This window comes from Eleutherodactylus coqui, chromosome 10 (genome assembly GCF_035609145.1).
Source record: "Eleutherodactylus coqui strain aEleCoq1 chromosome 10, aEleCoq1.hap1, whole genome shotgun sequence".
Lineage (NCBI taxonomy): Eukaryota > Metazoa > Chordata > Amphibia > Anura > Eleutherodactylidae > Eleutherodactylus > Eleutherodactylus coqui.
The window spans coordinates 4,203,210-4,224,409 of NC_089846.1; the positions used below are offsets into that span (position 1 = coordinate 4,203,210).

The window sequence follows — 21,200 nt, forward strand, 5'->3', positions numbered from 1 at the left end:
TATCTGTGTGTAGTCAGCTCTCACTAGAGCTGGCTGTATATATCTGAATGTAGTGAGCTCCCCCTTGTGGTGGCTGTATATATCTGTATATAGCGAGCTCCCCCTAGTGGTGGCTGTATATATCTGTATGTAGTGAGCTCCCCTTAGTGGTGACTGTATATATCGATATGTAGTGAGCTCCCCCTAGTGGTGGCTGTATATATCTGTTTGTAGTGAGCTCCCCCTAGTGGCGGCTGTATATATCTGTTTGTAGTGAGCTCCCCCTAGTGGCGGCTGTTTATATCTGTTTGTAGTGAGCTTCCCCTAGTGGTGGCTGTATATATCTGTTTGTAGTGAGCTCCCCCTAGTGGTGGCTGTATATATCTGTTTGTAGTGAGCTCCCCCTAGTGGCGGCTGTATAGATCTGTATGTAGTGAGCTTTCCCTAGTGCTGGCTGTACATATCTGTTTGTAGTGAGCTCCCCCTAGTGCTGGCTGTATACATCTGTTTGTAGTGAGCTCCCCCTAGTGGTGGCCCTATATGTTTATATGTAGTGAGCTCCCCCTAGTGGAAGCTGTATATATCGGTATGTAGTAGTGCCCCCTATAGTGCTGACTGTATATATCTGTATATAGTGTGCTTCTACTATTGGGGGCTGTCAATATCTATGTAGTATGCTCCCCTAAGGTGTGGCTGTATATATTTGTATGTACTGAGTTACCCCTAGTGGTGGCTATATATATATATATCTGTTTGTGGCAAGCGTCTCTAATGGTGTCTGTCTATATCTGTATGTAGTGAGATCCCCCTAGTGTTGGCTGTATATATCTGTATGTAGTGAGCTCCCCCTAGTGGTGGCTGTATATATCTGTATGTAGTGAGCTCCCCCTAGTGGTGGGTGTATATATTTCTATGTAGTGAGCTCCCCCTAGTGGTGGCTGTATATATCTGTATGTAGTGAGCTCCCCCTAGTGTTGGCTGTGTATATCTGTATGTAGTGAGCTCCCCCTAGTGGTGGCTGTATATATCAGTATGTAGTGAGCTTCCACTAGTGCTGGCTGTATATATCTGTATGTAGCAAGCTCTCCCTAGTGGTGGCTGTATATATCTGTATATAGTGAGCTCCCCCTAGTGGTGGCTGTATATATCTGTATGTAGTGAGCTCCTCCTAGTGGTAGCTGTATATATCTGTATGTAGTGAGCTCTCCCTAGTGGTAGCTGTATATATCTGTATGTAGTGAGCTCCCCCTAGTGGTAACTGTATATATCTGTATGCAGTGAGTTCTCCCTAGTGGTGGCTGTATATATCTGTATATAGTGAACTCTCCCTAGTGGTGGCTGTATATATCTGTATATAGTGAGCTCCCCCTAGTGGTGGCTGTATATATCTGTATATAGTGAGCTCCCCCTAGTGGTGGCTGTATATATCTGTATATAGTGAGCTCCCCCTAGTGGTGGCTGTATATATCTGTATATAGTGAGCTCTCCCTAGTGGTGGCTGTATATATCTCTATACGGTGAACTCCCCCTAGTGGTGGCTGTATATATTTGTATATAGTGAGCTCTCCCTAGTGGTGGCCGTATATATCTCTATACGGTGAACTCCCCCTAGTGGTAGATGTATATAGGACTCACCGAACCCCGACTAGTAGCTGTCTGTTATACATTAAATCGGTTGATGGCGTCCTGCGCCGCCTCGTGCCTCCTATGCTGCCCATAATGCCCCCCATCAGTATAATGACTGCACTTTCCTCCAACATGTTGGGTCGATGTGAGCTGCTGAATCCCCAATCCTGCGGCGCGCCCACACAGCGCCTATTTATAGAAAGTCGCAGCCGCGCCGCTCATGATAATGAGGCTGCGGAGAGGAGATAGATGGGAGGACACACAGAGACCAGACCCATCCAGGTGCTCCCCCGACACCGGACCGACCTACCGAGCACTGGGGTGTATCAGACACCGCAGGTCGCCTCCACACAGCTCAGCCTGTCCTGAACCATGAACAGAATGCCAGCTCTGCAGTGAAGACTGACACACAGAGTAGTTGGGTCGCACCGCTCTCTAGTCTGTCACTGCTCTACAAGGCAGCCAGTATTGTATTTTGGGCCCCCAGCCATGACGGAGTTAATGATTTGCTGGAAGATTTTGTTCTTTTATTCTTGTGGTCGGTGCGGTGTCGGAGATTTCCTACCGCTGATGTCAGGGTGTTGCAGTGCGAACACCTCGGGGGCTCAGCGGGAGGCCCAGGATACGGGAGCCGTTTATGTTGTAGAAGAAATGCTTTTTACTTTTTAACAAAATAGAAAAACATTTTTAAAAATGTTATAAATTTGGTCGCCGTGCCGACGGGAGAGCAGAGCTGAGTGAGCGCCGCGGGAGCCAAAGCGCCAAAAATCACGGCATTCACTTTGTAAAAATTCTCCCCACTTAAGAATTTGTAAAAGTTTTTATGTACATTAAAGAATACAACTCGCCCCACAACAAGGCGATGCGCCCCCATGGGGGGGCAGACTGTGGGGCAACTAGAGCGTTACGGCTCCTGGAGGCCAAGGAGAAAAAAACAAAAATAAAAGGGTCCTGAAGGGGTTAACCAGGTCTTTCCATTCCCCAGAGGTCAGCAGCAGCAGAGCGTGAAGTGAATAGATGACAGATTGCTGCATGGTTTCCTCGAGGAAGGGTGCTGGGTGCAGATATATAATATATACCTCATCTATCATGTATCAGTTCTCCATATTACTGTATACAAGAAGCTGTACAGCAACCACCAACCGCGGGGGGTTCTCTCATGTAACGGGGTGGAGAGTATACAGAGAATGGCGCGATCGAGGAAAACATCCAGCGAAAGGGGATCCTGCGGACGGAAACAACTCATCACTGAAAGGGGTCGGAGGAGGATGTCAGGAATCGTTCTGACCAACAGGCTGCACAGTCAGCTGAATACAACGCTGGAGCTCCAACTAACGTGTCCGAACGCACAACTCGCCGTTCCTCCGCATGGATTGGCTATAACAGCGGACAGCTAGTTGGGTCCTCTGATACCAAGCCCCTCCCCAATTTACTCCAGCCCCTCCCCAATTTACTCCAGCCCCTCCCCAATTTACTCCAGCCCCCCCTCTACCCATTTTGTGCTCAGAGATCCACCGCTTTCTCGGAGTTTCTCGATGATGTCAGCAAGATGTTGAAAGACCTCAAAATGAGGAAATACATAAATTTCCCGTTCAGAAGAACACAGCAATTAACCCTTCGCTGTCGCAGGAATCTGCTACACGTGACGCAATGACATTAGTAAAGACGTCTGTACGAGGTGTGGCGCGCCAACTAGCGATTACCTGTCAGTGGTTGGTCGTATTGTCATGCTTACCATCTGCGGTGTAGGGGCCATGGGGTTAGACAGGGAATACGGGCATGGGCGCCCCAATAGCAGTGCCCTCATCATGGTGCCATATGGAGCCTAAACATAGTGCCATGCGGAGAGCACATCATACCTCCATATCACGCCTACATAATAGGACCGCCCACTGCGCATATAGCAGCGCCATATTGTCACCTCAAAATACTAACATTTCAGGAGAAATGATTCAAGCGGATGGGGGCGGAGCACGCCGGGATCGCTCCAGCCGCCCGCCTGCATTCACAGTGAACGGGCCGTCGTTCGTAGCTGTCCGCACGGGCCGATCCTCGTTTCAGTTTTTTGCCTGCAGAAACTGAACGACGAGCGAATTACCATTTTCTGCTCAGTCGCGGCAGCGATTACACTGAATGAGGCACGCTTCGATTCCCGTGGTCCAGCGATAAGGCGAATGATTGTTCTGTGTAGAGGGGCCCTCGCTGCCTCGTTTACACCGCCAAATCTGTATGGCGGTTGCATAATACACGCCCAGTAGGTAACGCCACATATTTTTTGAGACGACCGAAAGTCACGCAAAAAACACACAGATATGAGTGAACGCATTGAAATCAGTGAGCGGCCGCGTGAATGATGCGCAATAGTCTGACATTAGATGAGGGGGAGGAGTCAGCTCTCTCCTGCCGCAATGTACGGCGATGACCGGATGTGGTAAGGCTCCTCCAAGCCGATGGCGACTTTTGAGCGCTGCAGTGTCAGGTGGGGGAGTGGAAGGGGTCCGTGCGGCGGGAAGGACTGGAGCGCAGGGGGCCCTTCGGGGCCCAGTCTATAGTGAAGTTGCTCCTGGCAGGCAGGACATCGCAGGAGAGGGCGGGGCTTCACGACCACCAGCAGCTCCATTCTAGACACAAGCGGGAACCGAAGCCGCAGGGATTCAGGGACGGCGAGGGCTCCATTCTGAGAACTCTAGGATGGCAATAGCGGATTATACCGGGGGCAGTTTAGGTGGCCCCCGGAGACTTGGATCTGGGGCTGTCGCTCAAATCACCCCTATTATAATCCGCCATCGGTGTCCTACACTGAGCATATATCGTGTTTCCCCAAAAATAAGACACTGTGTTATATTAATTTTTGCCCCAAAAGAGGCACAGTGTTTTATTTTCAGGGGTGTCTTAGCCGGCGGCGGCCCGGTCCCTCGCACTGGTCTCCGGCTGTGTCCTCTGCACTGACAGCGTTCTCTTCCTGGTAACTAACGGGGCTTTGAATACCCCGCCTCCAGCAAGCAGGTGCTGTGATTGGATCACGAGCGCCGCTGGCTCAGCCAATCAGAGGCTTATTATTGGGGACACACAGTAATAGTGCCTACATTATACTGTCATATAGTGCCCCCATAACAGTGTCATACACATACTACCATACAGTGCCCAGATTATACAGTCATATAGTGTTATTCACTGAGCTTATGCCATATACTACTACCCAACAGTGCCCACATATCATGCCATATACTACTACCCAACAGTGCCCACATATCATGCCATATACTACTACCCAACAGTGCCCAGTAGTGACCAGATCACAGTACAGAGCGCAGCAGTGAGTCATCGCTGTACAGAGAGACGGGGATTTCAGTGAGGATTCCCCTGTTTGTGGCTACCAGTTTTTGTTTTTCTCTACCTGACCTTTCCCAGTGAAAACCCCCTTTACTCCCCGCAGTTCTCCTCCCTGATGTACTCGGAGTGCTGACTAATATACTGGCCATCAGGACTTCCTTTCAGCAAAGAGAGGAGAGCCGAGAGCAATTCTGACAGATGAATTTTGTATTTCCTCAGCCCTCTTCTCATGTTCCTATGTGAAAAGGTAAGTGCTTTATATTTACAGCCATTCTGACTAATATATCGTACATTCATGTTCTTCAGTGTCCTCCCTCAAATGTTCTACTGACTTACTAGTCTGTATGTGTAATGATAGTTCAAGCTGGACATAGATGAAACCAGTCTGTGCAGGGCATGTATATCCTATATTATACCTCAGAGCTGCACTCACTATTCTGCTGGTGGAGTCACTGTCTACATACATTACTTATCCTGTACTGATCCTGAGTTACATCCTGTATTATACTCCAGAGCTGCACTCACTATTCTGCTGGTGGAGTCACTGTGTACATACATTACTTATCCTGTACTGACCCTGAGTTACATCCTGTATTATACTCCAGAGCTGCACTCACTATTCTGCTGGTGGAGTCACTGTGTACATACATTACTTATCCTGTACTGACCCTGAGTTACATCCTGTATTATACTCCAGAGCTGCACTCACTATTCTGCTGGTGGAGTCACTGTCTACATACATTACTTATCCTGTACTGTTACTGAGTTACATCCTGTATTATACTCCAGAGCTGCACTCACTATTCTGCTGGTGGAGTCACTGTGTACATACATTACTTATCCTGTACTGACCCGGAGTTACATCTTGTATTATACTCCAGAGCTGCACTCACTATTCTGCTGGTGGAGTCACTGTGTACATACATTACTTATCCTGTACTGCTCCTGACTTCCATCCTGTATTATACTCCAGAGCTGCACTCACTATTCTGCTGGTGGAGTCACTGTGTACATACATTACTTATCCTGTACTGATCCTGAGTTACATCCTGTATTATACTCCAGAGCTGCATTCACTATTCTGCTGGTGGAGTCACTGTCTACATACATTACTTATCCTGTACTGTTACTGAGTTACATCCTGTATTATACTCCAGAGCTGCACTCACTATTCTGCTGGTGGAGTCACTGTGTACATACATTACTTATCCTGTACTGACCCTGAGTTACATCCTGTATTATACTCCAGAGCTGCACTCACTATTCTGCTGGTGGAGTCACTGTGCACATACATTACTTATCCTGTACTGCTCCTGAGTTACATCCTGTATTATACTCCAGAGCTGCACTCACTATTCTGCTGGTGGAGTCACTGTGCACATACATTACTTATCCTGTACTGCTCCTGAGTTACATCCTGTATTATACACCAGAGCTACACTCACTATTCTGCTGGTGGAGTCACTGTGTACATACATTACTTATCCTGTACTGCTCCTGAGTTACATCCTGTATTATCCTCCAGAGCTGCACTCACTATTCTGCTGGTGGAGTCACTGTGTACATACATTACTTATCCTGTACTGACCCTGAGTTGCATCCTGTATTATACCCCAGAGCTGTGCTCACTATTCTGCTGGTGGAGTCACTGCGTACATACATTACTTATCCTGTACTGATCCTGAGTTACATCCTGTATTATACTCCAGAGCTGTGCTCACTATTCTGCTGGTGGAGTCACTGTGTACATACATTACTTATCCTGTACTGCTCCTGACTTCCATCCTGTATTATACTCCAGAGCTGCACTCACTATTCTGCTGGTGGAGTCACTGCGTACATACATTACTTATCCTGTACTGATCCTGAGTTACATCCTGTATTATACTCCAGAGCTGCACTCACTATTCTGCTGGTGGAGTCACTGTGTACATACATTACTTATCCTGTACTGATCCTGAGTTACATCCTGTAGATCTTTTATTAGAAAAGTATAAAACACAACCAAACATGAACAATAACACAACTGTATACAACAAGATGAGGCCCTTCCCCCGGTCCATGACCCATCAACAAAAGAAAAGTCACTTTATACCCATTCCCCCTCCCCCAACTGTACACTCACACAGCCACTCATACTCAATATATAACAAAAATACTTAAAAGAGCGTAACACTACAGAAAACTAGAACTACAGGTCCAGCCGAACCCCCTGAAACCACACAAATGAAATGAAATAGCGTTAAACAATAACAGAAATAACTAACCAAACCATCCTAACATAAAGACTGAGCCAACCGGCATATAACCAAACCATCCTAACATAAAGACTGAGCCAACCGGCATATAACCAAACCAAACTAACATAAAGACTGAGCCAACCGGCATATAACCAAACCATCCTAACATAAAGACTGAGCCAACCGGCATATAACCAAACCATCCTAACATAGAGACTGAGCCAACCGGCATATAACCAAACCATCCTAACATAGAGACTGAGCCAACCGGCATATAACCAAACCATCCTAACATAAAGACTGAGCCAACCGGCATATAACCAAACCATCCTAACATAAAGACTGAGCCAACCGGCATATAACTAAACCATCCTAACATAAAGACTGAGCCAACCGGCATATAACCAAACCATCCTAACATAAAGACTGAGCCAACCGGCATATAACCAAACCATCCTAACATAGAGACTGAGCCAACCGGCATATAACCAAACCATCCTAACATAGAGACTGAGCCAACCGGCATATAACCAAACCATCCTAACATAGAGACTGAGCCAACCGGCATATAACCAAACCATCCTAACATAAAGACTGAGCCAACCGGCATATAACCAAACCATACTAACATAAAGACTGAGCCAACCGGCATATAACCAAACCATCCTAACATAGAGACTGAGCCAACCGGCATATAACCAAACCATCCTAACATAAAGACTGAGCCAACCGGCATATAACCAAACCATCCTAACATAAAGACTGAGCCAACCGGCATATAACCAAACCATCCTAACATAGAGACTGAGCCAACCGGCATATAACCAAACCATCCTAACATAAAGACTGAGCCAACCGGCATATAACCAAACCATCCTAACATAAAGACTGAGCCAACCGGCATATAACCAAACCATCCTAACATAAAGACTGAGCCAACCGGCATATAACCAAACCATCCTAACATAGAGACTGAGCCAACCGGTATATAACCAAACCATCCTAACATAAAGACTGAGCCAACCGGCATATAACCAAACCATACTAACATAGAGACTGAGCCAACCGGCATATAACCAAACCATACTAACATAAAGACTGAGCCAACCGGCATATAACCAAACCATCCTAACATAAAGACAGAGCCAACCGGCATATAACCAAACCATCCTAACATAAAGACTGAGCCAACCGGCATATAACCAAACCATCCTAACATAAAGACTGAGCCAACCGGCATATAACCAAACCATCCTAACATAAAGACTGAGCCAACCGGCATATAACCAAACCATACTAACATAAAGACTGAGCCAACCGGCATATAACCAAACCATCCTAACATAGAGACTGAGCCAACCGGCATATAACCAAACCATCCTAACATAGAGACTGAGCCAACCGGCATATAACCAAACCATCCTAACATAAAGACTGAGCCAACCGGCATATAACCAAACCATCCTAACATAGAGACTGAGCCAACCGGCATATAACCAAACCATCCTAACATAAAGACTGAGCCAACCGGCAAATAACCAAACTACATTTTTTTTTTTTGGTCCCCAGTGCAGCTTGCGGGCCATGCCTGCTCCACCAGTTCGTGCCCAGAGTTCAAAGTTCAGGACGTGCCAAGCCACACCAGGGTTTTTTTAAAATATACATTATACCACAATACCACACTGTGCCCACCGCAGCCTGGGGGCCATGCCCGCTCCACCAGTCCGTGCCCAGAGTTTTATGTTTGGGACGTGCCAGGCTACGGCTCAAGGCGTGAACCCCCCCCCCCCAACTCCCCCCCAACCTACCTACCACCCAAAATGTGAATATATACAATATATACAAAACCATAATAAACTATACACCGACATACACCAATATACATACTATACAATATTCATACAACCCGAAAGCCTAAGGTCGGCTCTCCTACAGCCCTACTTCTTTTCATTTTGCCCAAACCAAAACAAAAAGCTTCATGGTGCACTCACAGCCCGCCACCAGGATTGGAGGTGATAAACCAGGCACAGACATGACAAAGTACTATCCCTTCTTTTTTAAAAAGATTTCCCTATTCTCTCCCTAATTTGCCCTAGACAGTCCTTAGTCTGCCCCTCAGTCTGACCCTTCATAGAAAACTGTCCCTGCCCTATCCCTCCTCTCTCCCTATCCTGTCCCTCCTCTCTCCCTACTCTGCCCCTAGTAAATTAAGAAAAGACTGTCCCTAACGAAATACAAGCCCTCTCAATAGGAGAGAAGCTTTAGATGTGCCCAGCCTCTCATACTCCAAAGAACGCACCTTCACCAGGTCACCCAGGATGTTCCTACATACCGTATCCACGGGGAGGACTTTCAGTTCCGTCGAGATTAGACACCGTGCACTCCAGATGTGGAACCTGACCACTAGGCTAACTAGGAATAAAGTGCAGCGGTCCCTGCCACCAAGGCCTCTGAAGGCTCCATAAGCCCACTCCGCATAGGAGAGGTGTGCCAGCTGAGGCCAGCCTATGGAGACCCCTACCCGTTGGTAAACCTCTGTATTAAAGGGGCACTGAAGCAGGAAATGCTCCATGCTTTCCAGCACATCGCTGCACTCCTGACGGGGGCAACCCCTGTCAATCAGAGGCCTGCTCTTCAAGTTACCCCTTACATACAGTCTCCCGTGAAAGCAGCGACAAGCCAAGTCCCAAAACTTCAAGGGGACCCGGGTTGAATTCAGTAAACGTAACCCTCCCTCCAGGTCCCGACTTGGGCAGTCCTTGAGTGCCAGGGGCTTCTGGAAATGGGTCAACAGGACTCTTTCGTCGAGGAGCCTCCTCGTCAGAGTCCTGATCTCCCACATCCCCAGACCCCACCGGCGTATCACCTTCAGAACCAAGGTAGCGTAAGCCGGGAGATATCCGTGCTGCGTGCGAAGGTCCTTCACTCGCCCTCCCGTCTCCCCTTCCTGGAAGAAAGGCCGAAACCATCCCCGGCAGGAGTAGACCCACGGAGGAGCCCTCTCCTGCCAGAGGTTGCCTATGTTGATCTTAAAAAAAGGTGTCTACAAGAAACATCACGGGGTTGACCATAGATAACCCCCCTAGTCTCCTCATGCGGTATGTAACATCTCTCCTGATCAGGTTCAACCTGTTCCCCCACAACATTAGGAAGAACAGGTTGTAGACCCAGGTCCAGAGAGGCTCTGGCAAAATGCATACGCTGCCCAGGTAGATGAATAAAGGGAGCAGGTATGTTTTGATCAGGCTAACTCTTTCTCGAAGGGTTAAAGACCAACCCTTCCACTGATTAACCTTGTGAGTGGCACCGTCCAGCCTGTCTACCCAATTTTGCATGGGGTAATCCCCCTGGCCAAAATTGATGCCAAGAACTTTTGCTGAAGTCTGGGGCACTGGAAGAGTGTCCGGGAGATCAAACACAGGATCCCCCCTTCCTAACCAGAGACTTTTGCACTTATCCCAGTTGACCCTGGACCCAGATGCCTCTGAGTAGCCATCCACCTCCGACACCACAAACTCCGCCTCCTCTCTCGAGGACACGAAGAGCGTGACATCATCGGCATATGCCACTGCCCTCAGAGTAGCCTCCGGCCCCGCCCGGTCCATCCCGACCCCTGCTATAGGTCCACGATCAACCCTCCTAAGGAAGGGATCTATTGCAAACGCATACAACAGGGGACTTAGAGGACAGCCCTGATGGTCGCCGGACCCCACCTCAAAAGGGCGGCCGGGCCAACCGTTCACCAGCGGGAAAGTCTCAGCCCCTGCATACAATGTTCGCAGCCAATCAACAAACCCCACTGGCAGGCCGTATCTCAGAAGGACTGACCAGAGGTACTCGTGATTAACCCGATCAAACGCTTTGGCCTGATCCAAGGACAGCAAGTACCCCTCCCAGTGACCAGCCCTACCCTGCTCCACTGCCTCCCGGACACTGAGAACAGCGCTAAAGGTGCTACGGCCTGGAACAGAGCAATGCTGGGCCCCCGAGAGGAGCCGGGGTGCAAACTTGACCAGCCGATTAAACAGCACTTTTGCCAGAACCTTCCTGTTCGTATTGAGAAGCGCTATGGGACGCCAGTTCTCAATACGGCTCGAGTCTTTACCTTTTGACAGAATGATCAAGGCCGACCTCCTCATTGACTTTGGCAGAGTGCCCGAGGAAAGACACTCATTGAATACCTCCGTCAAGAGGGGACTCAAGAGGTCCTTGAAGGTCTTATAATACTCGGATGTTAGTCCATCCGGACCTGGCAACTTTTTGAGCCGGAGCCCATCAATCGCCATTCTAACTTCCTCTTCTCTGATCTCTTCTGTCAAAACGCCAAGAGAGGTGTCTACCCCCGGCTCAGGGACAGTTTCAGCCAGGAAAGCCGACATCACTTCCGAATCTAGATCCCTCTTTCCCAAGAGTTGCGAGTAGTAGGATCTGACGACCTCCAGAATCCCTGATCTGGATCGATTCAGGGACCCCGTACTGTCAATCAGTCCAGTGACCACTTTACTATTCACTGACATCCTACAGTTTCTGTAAGGGTCGGGCGAGCGGTACTTCCCGAAATCCCTCTCAAAAACCAAGGATGCGTGTCTATCGTACTGGCACTTCTTGAGCAAAGATTTCACTCTGGAGATCTCCTCGTGGCTACCTCCAGTCGAAACGAGATGTTCGAGTTTCCTCCTCAGGCCGTTGTACAGGCGGTACCTGTCCAGGCATCTGAGGTTGGAGAGCTCTCGGAAGAACCTCGCCGCCCTCCTCTTGAACATCTCCCACCACTCTGACTTACTGCTACAAAGATCCAGTAATGGTACCTGGCTCTGCAGAAAATCCTCAAAGGACTGTCTTATCTCTGCTTCCTCCAGGAGTGATGAATTCAGTCTCCACAAACCTCTGCCCATCCGGGGGGTCTCTGCAACATTCAGAGAAAACAAAATTAGACAGTGGTCGGAGAATTCCACCTCAACAACGGACACTGGTGAAGAGATGGCTTCCTCCTTCAAATAAAACCTGTCTATTCTAGACCTGCTCTGACCTCTATAATAGGTGAACCCCTCGTGGCCTGGGGTGTGCCGGATGTGGACATCCACCAGGCGAGCTTCGCTTGCTATGCTATTAAGTGCGACGCTGTCAAAAGCCAACTGCCTGTCTCCAGAGCCTCCCCTATCGCCGGCTCTCGTGACTGCATTAAAATCACCTCCAAAGACAACTTGGCGGCTGGTAAAAAAGGTAGGGCTTGATCCTCATAAAGAGACTCTTCCTGTCCTTTTTAGACTGGGGGCCATAGATGTTGACAAGTCTTAATTCTTGTCCCTTCATGAGGACATCTAAGATCAGGCACCTTCCCATTTCTAATTCAATAACTCGTCAGCATTCAACCGCTGCGGTAAAAAGTACCGCCACTCCACTATACGGCTCGGCCGCAAGAGACCAGTAGGAAGGGCCTGACCTCCACTCCCTTTTTGCCTTATGTATGGCTGCCAAATCGGACAGCCTGGTCTCCTGCAAAAATAAAATGTCGGCTTCAACGCGGCCGAGAAAATCAAAGGCCGCAAATCTAGCTGTATCAGACTTAATGCTGGCAACGTTAATTGACGCCAGAGTCAGCGGAGTGGGTGCCGCCATCATGAGTGATTAAATTAGACGGCTTTCTTCCTCACACCCGCTTCCTCGGGGTCAGAGGAAATCCCCTTGCCTCTTTTTTTGGACACAGATGTGTCCATAGCAAGGGATCCCCCGACCCCGTCGTCCTTGTTTCCAGGCTCCAGAGTAGCCTCCACCCCGGAAGGAACTATGCCTTCACGAGGTGGAGACTCAGCGCCCCCTGTTGACCCTTTCTTTGCCCTAGGAACCTTGCCCTCTGCCTCCCCCTCAGAAGAGGAGGAAGAGATGTCTCGGAGGGCTCGGAACCTATTGGAGAGTCCAACTGGAGGTGAGCAGGCTTTTCCTTCCAGTACTTGGCCCGGGGTGGGAGAAGATCTTGAATCCCCCCTTCGTTTCCTCCTCCTGGCACCTAGCTTACGCCGTTTCTCTAGCCATCTCTTGCCTTCCCCATCCACACTTTCACAGTGGGAGGAATCTGCAGAGTTGGTCTCCTCCCTCTGGATCCTCCTGTCCTCTTCATCTAACTCGCTGTCCCTCAAAGCCTCAGCCGCGAGATTTGCTTCTGGAACAGGGGCCACCATCGACCCACCTGCTGTGGGCGCTCCTGTCAGCTCCCTGCTCCGTCTGCGTTTCTCCTGACGCCTCTGCTCCGCAGGCGTCTTTTGCCGGTTCTTCCCTGGCTCCTGAGCTCCTCCACCTCTGCTGGTCCCCTAACCCCCGGAGGCCACATCATGACCCCCATCCGTAGGTGCTGAGACCGCATTGGCAAAGGAGCGCGGACAGCGACTAAATTGGTGACCGAGGTCACCACACAGGTTACACCTAATCTCTACACAGGAGGTGGCTAGATGACCCAGACCCCCACACAGAGCGCACTTCAAGGTCTTACAAGCGGCGCTCAAGTGTGAGGGGTCGCCACACCTGTGGCAGAGCTTTGGCTGCCCCTGGTAAAAGGCCAAGATACGATCCCTGCCGAGGAAGGCTGCAGATGGTATGTGTGCCACTGAGTTACCTGAACGTTTCAGCTTGACCATGAACGTCCAGGCCCCAGACCATATGCCGTGCTGTTCTTTTGGGGCATCTCCGTCACCTCTCCGTACCTACTGAGCCACGTCATGATGTCAAAGCAAGAAAGTGACTCATTACGAGTCAAAACGGTCACCTTCTTGATACTGTTCTGGCGAGACACCACCTGGATGGCAAAGTCTTGCCAACCGGGCTCGTTTTTCACCAGCTCGTAATTCCCCCAGAAGATTTCTAGGCCCTCTGGGCGAACGAAACTGATGTCAAACTCAGACGTGCCGTAGGGATGGATCAGGGCAAAGATGTCAACCGCCCTGAAGCCCATCTTCAGCAGAAGCTCCACTACCCTTGCCCTCGGGGGGCATGCATCATTGCCTCTCCAACGAAGACGGACCACATTCCTACGACCTGCGTCCTGCCCGGGTGTCGGTAGGGACCATACGGTCTCCTCCCTTTGCTCTCGGAAGGCACCCAAACCATGTCTCTCTTTCCAGAGAGATAGATCCACCTCTCTTCCTCCAACTGTGATTGTACTCTCCCGCTTCCGTAAAGCCTCCAGGAGACGCTGTTGCAAAATGCCCTCCCTAGAGCCTGGAGACAAGGAGGACCCCTCCCCTCCAGCGGCGACACTGGCGTAACTCCTACCAGGTGTTGTCGCCGCCGGAGGGGCGACTGGACCCCGTGACCCCTCTGGCCTAACTACCTTATCCCCTGGGCCTCCAGATTCCCGGCTGCCAGGGGAACCCGAGGTGCCCGGAGGCCCAGCAACTGCAGAGGAACGTGTACCCTTGGCCTTGTCCCTTACATCTGCCGCACGCTCTCGCACATTCATCCCCGGATCTACCACTTTTTTCCTTGGATCATGTGGTCCATGGGTCCTGGCCTCTTCAGAGGTAGATGGTAAAACCTCCGGATTTTTGCTTGTGTTTTTACTTTTTCTTTTTTTCTTTTTTGCCTCCGCATCACTGGAGGCGCGGGATCCGGCCTGACTTGATCCCAAATTATGGGAGACCCCAAATTTTAGGTCCACAGCCCCCTCCGCATCACAGGCAGCACTTGCTGCATTAGTGGCACCGCTGCCACCCTCCTTGCCGGTACCGCGACCAGCATCTGTACTGGCCTTTACTGCGCCTTTCTTACTGACCTCCTTGCCCTTGTTACCAACTAACACAGGGACAGGGGGTCTGACAAGCTGGGCCCTTTTCTCCCCAACTTCCCGCTCCAGGCCCACCACAGAGCCCGAGCCAGGGGGGTTTTTGGGGTCAGAACTCTGATCCGACTTTGCAGCCAGACCAGAGCTCCCAGGAACGAACACAAGCTTTTCCTGCAGCTTCTCCGGTTTCTTTTTCTTTATCTCCATGTCCTGCTCTGGCAACTCGTCGCCAAACATGAAGCCCTCCATATGTACAGAGGCTTCCGGCTGCGGGGTCTTCTGTAGCTGCAACCTCCCTGTTCTTTCCTCCACCTCAGATTCCCCTGAGGTAGAAGGCAGCGCAATCTCTTCAGGTAGCATGTCTCTGGGACTTGTAGTGCCTCTGGGCGTTGGTGCTAAGTCTTGAGAGCACACAGGCTGCTCCAAGGTCTCCTGCACATCCTCAAACAACTCTTCATCTGAGGCTTCACCATCACTTGACTCATGGTCACTGCACCTTGCCGCCATCTTAGCAAACCGGTCGTCGTTCAGTATTTTTTCTTTAAAGGGCCCGCTCTCCTCCAGGATCTTTGCCCTCACTGCTTCCCACATCTTTATGCAGTCTTTGCACTTTTTTATCGCTGACCTGGCTTCTGCCTGTTTGTCTTTAGAAGCTTTTTGCTCCAGTAACATCTTGGCATCTCGCAGTTTCCCTTTTTGTATCACCAACATTTTCCCTGCAAAGTTGTAGTCGGTGATGTTTTTAGCCAGCCTGGAGGCCAGCTCAATCACGGATTCCTCCTTCTTTTTGTCACTCCACATTCCCGTGCTTACCGGTGTCTGCGGCTCACCTGCTCTCCTGCGGGTCTGGCTGCGCGTAACCATCTCACTCCCGGTGCTGTCAGAAGCTGCCATGCTAACAAACGGAGCCACGCTGCTGCAGCCACGGCCCGGACCCAGTCTCTTCTTACCTCCAGCAGCTCCTGTCTTCTTGCGGGCTGCTGGCATTTCTGGCACCCGCGGCAAAGTTTTTTCTGATGTCGCCACTGCCATCACTTCCCTCCCTCCCCCCCGAGTGGCCCCGGGGGGAGGAGGTGCGGGACTCCATCTCCAGAGAAGCCCAGAAAAGTGCACCTTCTCTGGGATCCAAGCTCAGCAAAACTTCCTTCTCTGACCACACCCTGGAAGTTGCAGAGCTTCACCAGCACACACCTACTCCAGAAGCTGCCCTCACTATTCTGCTGGTGCAGTCACTGTGTACATACATTCCTTCCCAAGGTGTAGCCACTATTTTATTCCAGAGATGCATTTACAATTCTGAAGGTATCAGAGCTGAAATCAGTCAGTATTCCCTACTTGTTTAGTGTCTTTTCATCTAAAGCCATAGGTTTTACCTCAGAGATCACAGTAAAGTTCTTGTTGCTGTCCTTGAGATGTTATTTGTGTCACCTGTGCCTAAACTTTCCCTTTCTTTGTCACTATTAGGATGCTGAACTCATCTGGAAACCTCAGTGCCTGTGGCCCTCAGCCCATCAGCCTCTTCCTCCCCATCTCCCTGAGTGTTTTCTTCTTCATTGGCTTCGTGTTGAATTGTATTAGTTTGTGGATATTCTGGTTTTGGGTAAAACAATGGAATTCGACGGTGATTCTCCAGTTCAACCTGGCCATCTCCGATGCCATCATCACGCCGGCTGCTCCTCTGATCATCATCTACTCCTTGACCGACCACTGGACCTTCGGAACCTTCTTGTGCCAGTTCAAGGTCTTCCTTCTCAGCACTCACATGTACGGGAGTATCTATTTTCTTACTCTCATCAGTATTCACCGATATTTTACTGTTGCCCAGAATGTTAGAAGAAAGGCCTTGACCACCAAGCCGTTCATCACGAGGCTCTGCATCGCCGTCTGGGTTTGTCTTCTCCTACAAGGAATTCCATTTTTTCTTGTTCTACAAACTTCTGAAGTTCATGGAGTCACCAAATGTCTCAGTATCCATCAAAGTGATCAGGCCATTTTATTTTTTGTTTGGAACTGGGTCATCCTCTTCTCGGGTCTCCTCCTTCCTTTCATGACTACCTTGGTCTGCTACAGTCTCCTGATTCGATATATGCTCAATGTCAATCCAATGAACACTCTCACGAATGTCATGGTCTCCAAGTCTGTACAGACCATATTTGTCTCTTTAGTCATCTTCATCATCTGCTATATTCCGGTCCACATCACCAGAACCATGGGGGTCACCATCATCTTGTTTTTCCCAACCATGTGCTCTTTACTGGAAGGCGTTGAGGTGGTCTACTACATCACATGGATGTTATCAGGAACCAACTGCTGTATGGACCCTATAATATACTGTTTCGCCTCGGACAGGTTTAATGACACCATTACAAGACGTTATAGTTTACGGTTGAGCCATAGACAAGGCAGTAAAGACGTCAGCTTCAGAAGATCGTCACCATGGTCGTCCCTCGAACAGGACAAAAACAGACTGTCTCTGGCATGAAGGATGAGTAATAGTGGATGCACCACACAATTCTGTGGCACATTGTCTTGGGGCATCCATCGTTTGGCCCATATTTGGTCTTTCCTAAAAACAATGACTAGCGTCAAACTTCAAGGATCCTTTACGGAAAGTTTTTCAAATCTTCCTATTTTGTTTACAACTGTATATAGTACATTGTAGATCCTCCAAGTTGCCACCGGTGAGGGTGCACTAGGGTTAATAAAGGGGGCTATTTGGTGAAGAGACGAGACGATGTACAGAGGGTTTCCAACTAAATTAATTTTTAGAAAAATGTATTTAATAAAGTGGTTGAATCGCACTGTGTGACTGCTGCCCAATGTCTCTTAAGGCCCTTTTACGCAGGCTGATGATTGGTCAGGATATACCCATCTGAATACGTCAGTGATCAGTCTGTCGCGGGTGGTGGTGCGACAACAGGTTCAGAATGGCGAAGCAGCTGACAGACGGAGGACAGATTTTCTGTTATAAAAATAAGATTTACTGACCCAAAACCAGTAACTATTTCCGCTTTACAGGAGGGATCGCTACTTCAGTGTTCTATAAATGTTAACGGGTATTCCACATTAACAAAATGTCTGAACTCTTGGAATGGCGAGGCACCTCCTTCTTGCCAGTTACTGTCCTTCTGGAAACTATTGCTGTATACTTAATTTCGGGGGGTCCGTGGTACACTTACACTGCAGCCTCAATGTACTGTAGGTGCCATCTGCAAGTACTACAGACCATCCTCTATACATACTTTCATAGCTCCGCCTACTTGACACCCTGGTGCAGCATCTAAGAAGCGGGCTCACAGCCGAGGAGCTAGCATGGTAGAGAAAGGCATTGTTACGGGGCTCTACCATCTCCTCCCCTGGGTAGCTCGGGACCCGATCTCGTTACCGCTGGGGGAGATCACAAGGGAAGTAACCGGGGTTACCTTGAGTCCATTTGTCACACGTGACGCCACCGTTCTGTTCTCTGCATTGAAACTTGACAATGAAATAAAGTAGTCCACTCACATGGAAACTTTCTGAACAAAACCGGGAACGGTCGGTAATGTCTGTTTACTGTAACTTGATAAAGTCCAAACCACATCAACAGTCCTGGTACAGATACAACAACTCAGAGTGGTGTGACAGGGAGGATTCTTGGGGCATCTCGGATGATCCACAGTCACAGTTATCTGTGTGATCCTGCTCCCGGTGACTCTCTCTCTCTACCAGTTCACACTCACGTTAGTTGAGTTCTCCTTGCTTTGAAGCGGCTTGTCTCACTCTCAGCACTCAGCAGCCCTGAGGTTTCCTGGGCAGACTGGGCCCAGGCTGAGCATCAGACCATCGCTCAGCCTCCTCCATGCTCCACACATGGACCAACCAGTGTCTGTTGGGCTCACTCACAGACTCAGACTGTTCTTGCAGACTGACTACAGACTGACTGACACACGCTGCTCTCATGTCCTCTCTTATGTCTGCCAGTCCTCTGCTGGGTGCTGTGGGGCACACACTGCTCTCATGTCCTCTCTTATGTCTGCTAGTCCTCTGCTGGGTGCTGCGGAGCACAGGCTGCTATCATCTCCTCTCTCATGTCTGCTAGTTTTCTGCTGGGTGCTGCGGCGCACGCGCTGCTCTCATGTCCTCTCTTATGTCTGCTGAGCGCTGTGGAGCACACGCTGCTCTTATACCCTCTCTTATGTCTACTAGTCCTCTGCTGGGTGCTGCGGAACATACGCTGCTCTCATGTCCTCTCTTATGTGTGCTAGGCCTCTGCTGGGTGCTTCGTTGCATACGCTGCTCTCATATCCTCTCTTATGTGTGCTAGGCCTCTGCTGGGTGCTGCGGAGTACATGCTGCCCTCATGTCCTCTCTTATGTCTGCTAGGCCTCTGCTGGGTGCTGCGGAGCACACACTGCTCTCATGTCCTCTCTTATGTCTGCTAGGCCTCTGCTGGGTGCTGCGGAGTACATGCTGCCCTCATGTCCTCTCTTATGTCTGCTAGGCCTCTGCTGGGTGCTGCGGAGCACACACTGCTCTCATGTCCTCTCTTATGTCTGCTAGGCCTCTGCTGGGTGCTGCGGAGTACATGCTGCCCTCATGTCCTCTCTTATGTCTGCTAGGCCTCTGCTGGGTGCTGCGGAGCACACGCTGCTCTCATATCCTCTCTTATGTCTGCTAGGCCTCTGCTGGGTGCTGCGGAGTACATGCTGCCCTCATGTCCTCTCTTATGTCTGCTAGGCCTCTGCTGGGTGCTGCGGAGCACACGCTGCTCTCATGTCCTCTCTTATGTCTACTAGGCCTCTGCTGGGTGCTGTGGAGCACACACTGCTCTCATGTCCTCTCTTATGTCTACTAGGCCTCTGCTGGGTGCTGTGGAGCACACTCTAGTCTCATGTCCTCTCTTATGTCTGCTAAGTACTGCGGAGAACATGCTGCTCTCATGGCCTCTCTTATGTCTACTGGGTCTCTGCTGGATGCTGTGGAGCACACGCTGCTCTGATGTCCTCTCTTATGTCTACTAGGTCTCTGCTGGGTGCTGTGGAGCACACACTGCTCTCATGTCTTCTGCAGGGTATTACTTCCCTCTGTGCCCCTTGCTGCCATCACTCACGTCTTAGGGTCCTTTTACACAGGCTAATAGATCATTCAGATTTCCACATTCAGCGAGAATCTGAACACTTATGGTTCAGGGTAAGTGCCGCAGCGACTGAACGACCAATGAGAATTCGCTCACTTATCCTTCGGCGCTCAGTTTATGCATCCATAAAATTGGACGACGTTTGGCGCATGTAAACAGGCAGTGTCATCTATGAGCCACGGCCTGTTTACTGTGAATGGAGGAGATATCCAGCCGCTCCATTCATTGACGAGGATCGTTCCTGGGTAAAGGCACATGCTGCACAGATCATCGGGACGACCTACCGGGGGGCCGCAGCCAACAGTCGTCCCATGTGGAAGGACCCTGACATCTCTATTCCAGGAGCTCAATGCCTGGAGAGCTGCAGCCTCCTGCACAGCACTGCTCTGGGGAGTATCCTCTGCTCCAGGACCAACAGCATTGCTGCCCTTCCTCCTCCTCACACACTCTGCCTCACTTCCTGTTACTGCATGCGGCACTCTTAAAGTAACAGACACTAATATGTCAGTCTGGTTGTCATACTTAACAAAAGCAAGAAATAACTGACAACAGCGGTATATCAGTACTCCTCTTTTGCGCGCAGGACCATGGGTTGCCATGGCAACCTGACACCAGATAATTTTGGCCTATGATCGCTATAAGAAGCGATAATACATAGGAGTACAGAAGTACTGCAGTGTATTATTAGAGCAATGATAGCATCCCCTACAGAAACAGAAAAAATGTAAAAAATAAAAGTTGTAAAAAACACGTTAAAAAAACAGTAAAACCCGTATTGTGCACCGCCCCCTCCTTCTTTAAAAGTTGTTGTTTTTTAAATTAAAAATGTATGTTTGGTATCGTTGCATCCGTAACGACCCGTACAATAAACGACTTTGTATTCTGCAAGGCAAACTCTGTAAGAAAAAAAACAAAACTGCAAAACGCTTTTTCTGTTCATTTTTAGAGATGAGCGAGTAGTGCCTTAGCCGAATATCCTCCCGCTCATCTGTAAGGATTCGGGGGCCGGCGGGGGAGAGCCAGGAGGAACGGAGGGGAGATCTCTCTCTCCTCTCCCCCCCCCCCCCCCCCGCTCCCCCCTGCTCACCGCTGCAACTCACCTGTCACCCGCGCCGGCAGCCGAATCTTTACA

The 21,200-nt window shown here is 49.7% G+C and overlaps 1 protein-coding gene across 1 annotated transcript; it reads left to right on the forward strand.

Annotated features, from left to right (window-relative positions):
* The first annotated feature begins 5,106 nt into the window (after positions 1-5,106).
* Positions 5,107-17,700, forward strand: LOC136579663 (lysophosphatidic acid receptor 6-like). Its single transcript, XM_066579711.1, has 2 exons — positions 5,107-5,185; positions 16,417-17,700. Exon 2 carries the CDS (start codon positions 16,418-16,420, stop codon positions 17,432-17,434), a length of 1,017 nt encoding a protein of 338 aa, XP_066435808.1. The 5' UTR covers positions 5,107-5,185; position 16,417; the 3' UTR covers positions 17,435-17,700.
* The last annotated feature ends 3,500 nt before the right edge of the window (positions 17,701-21,200 follow it).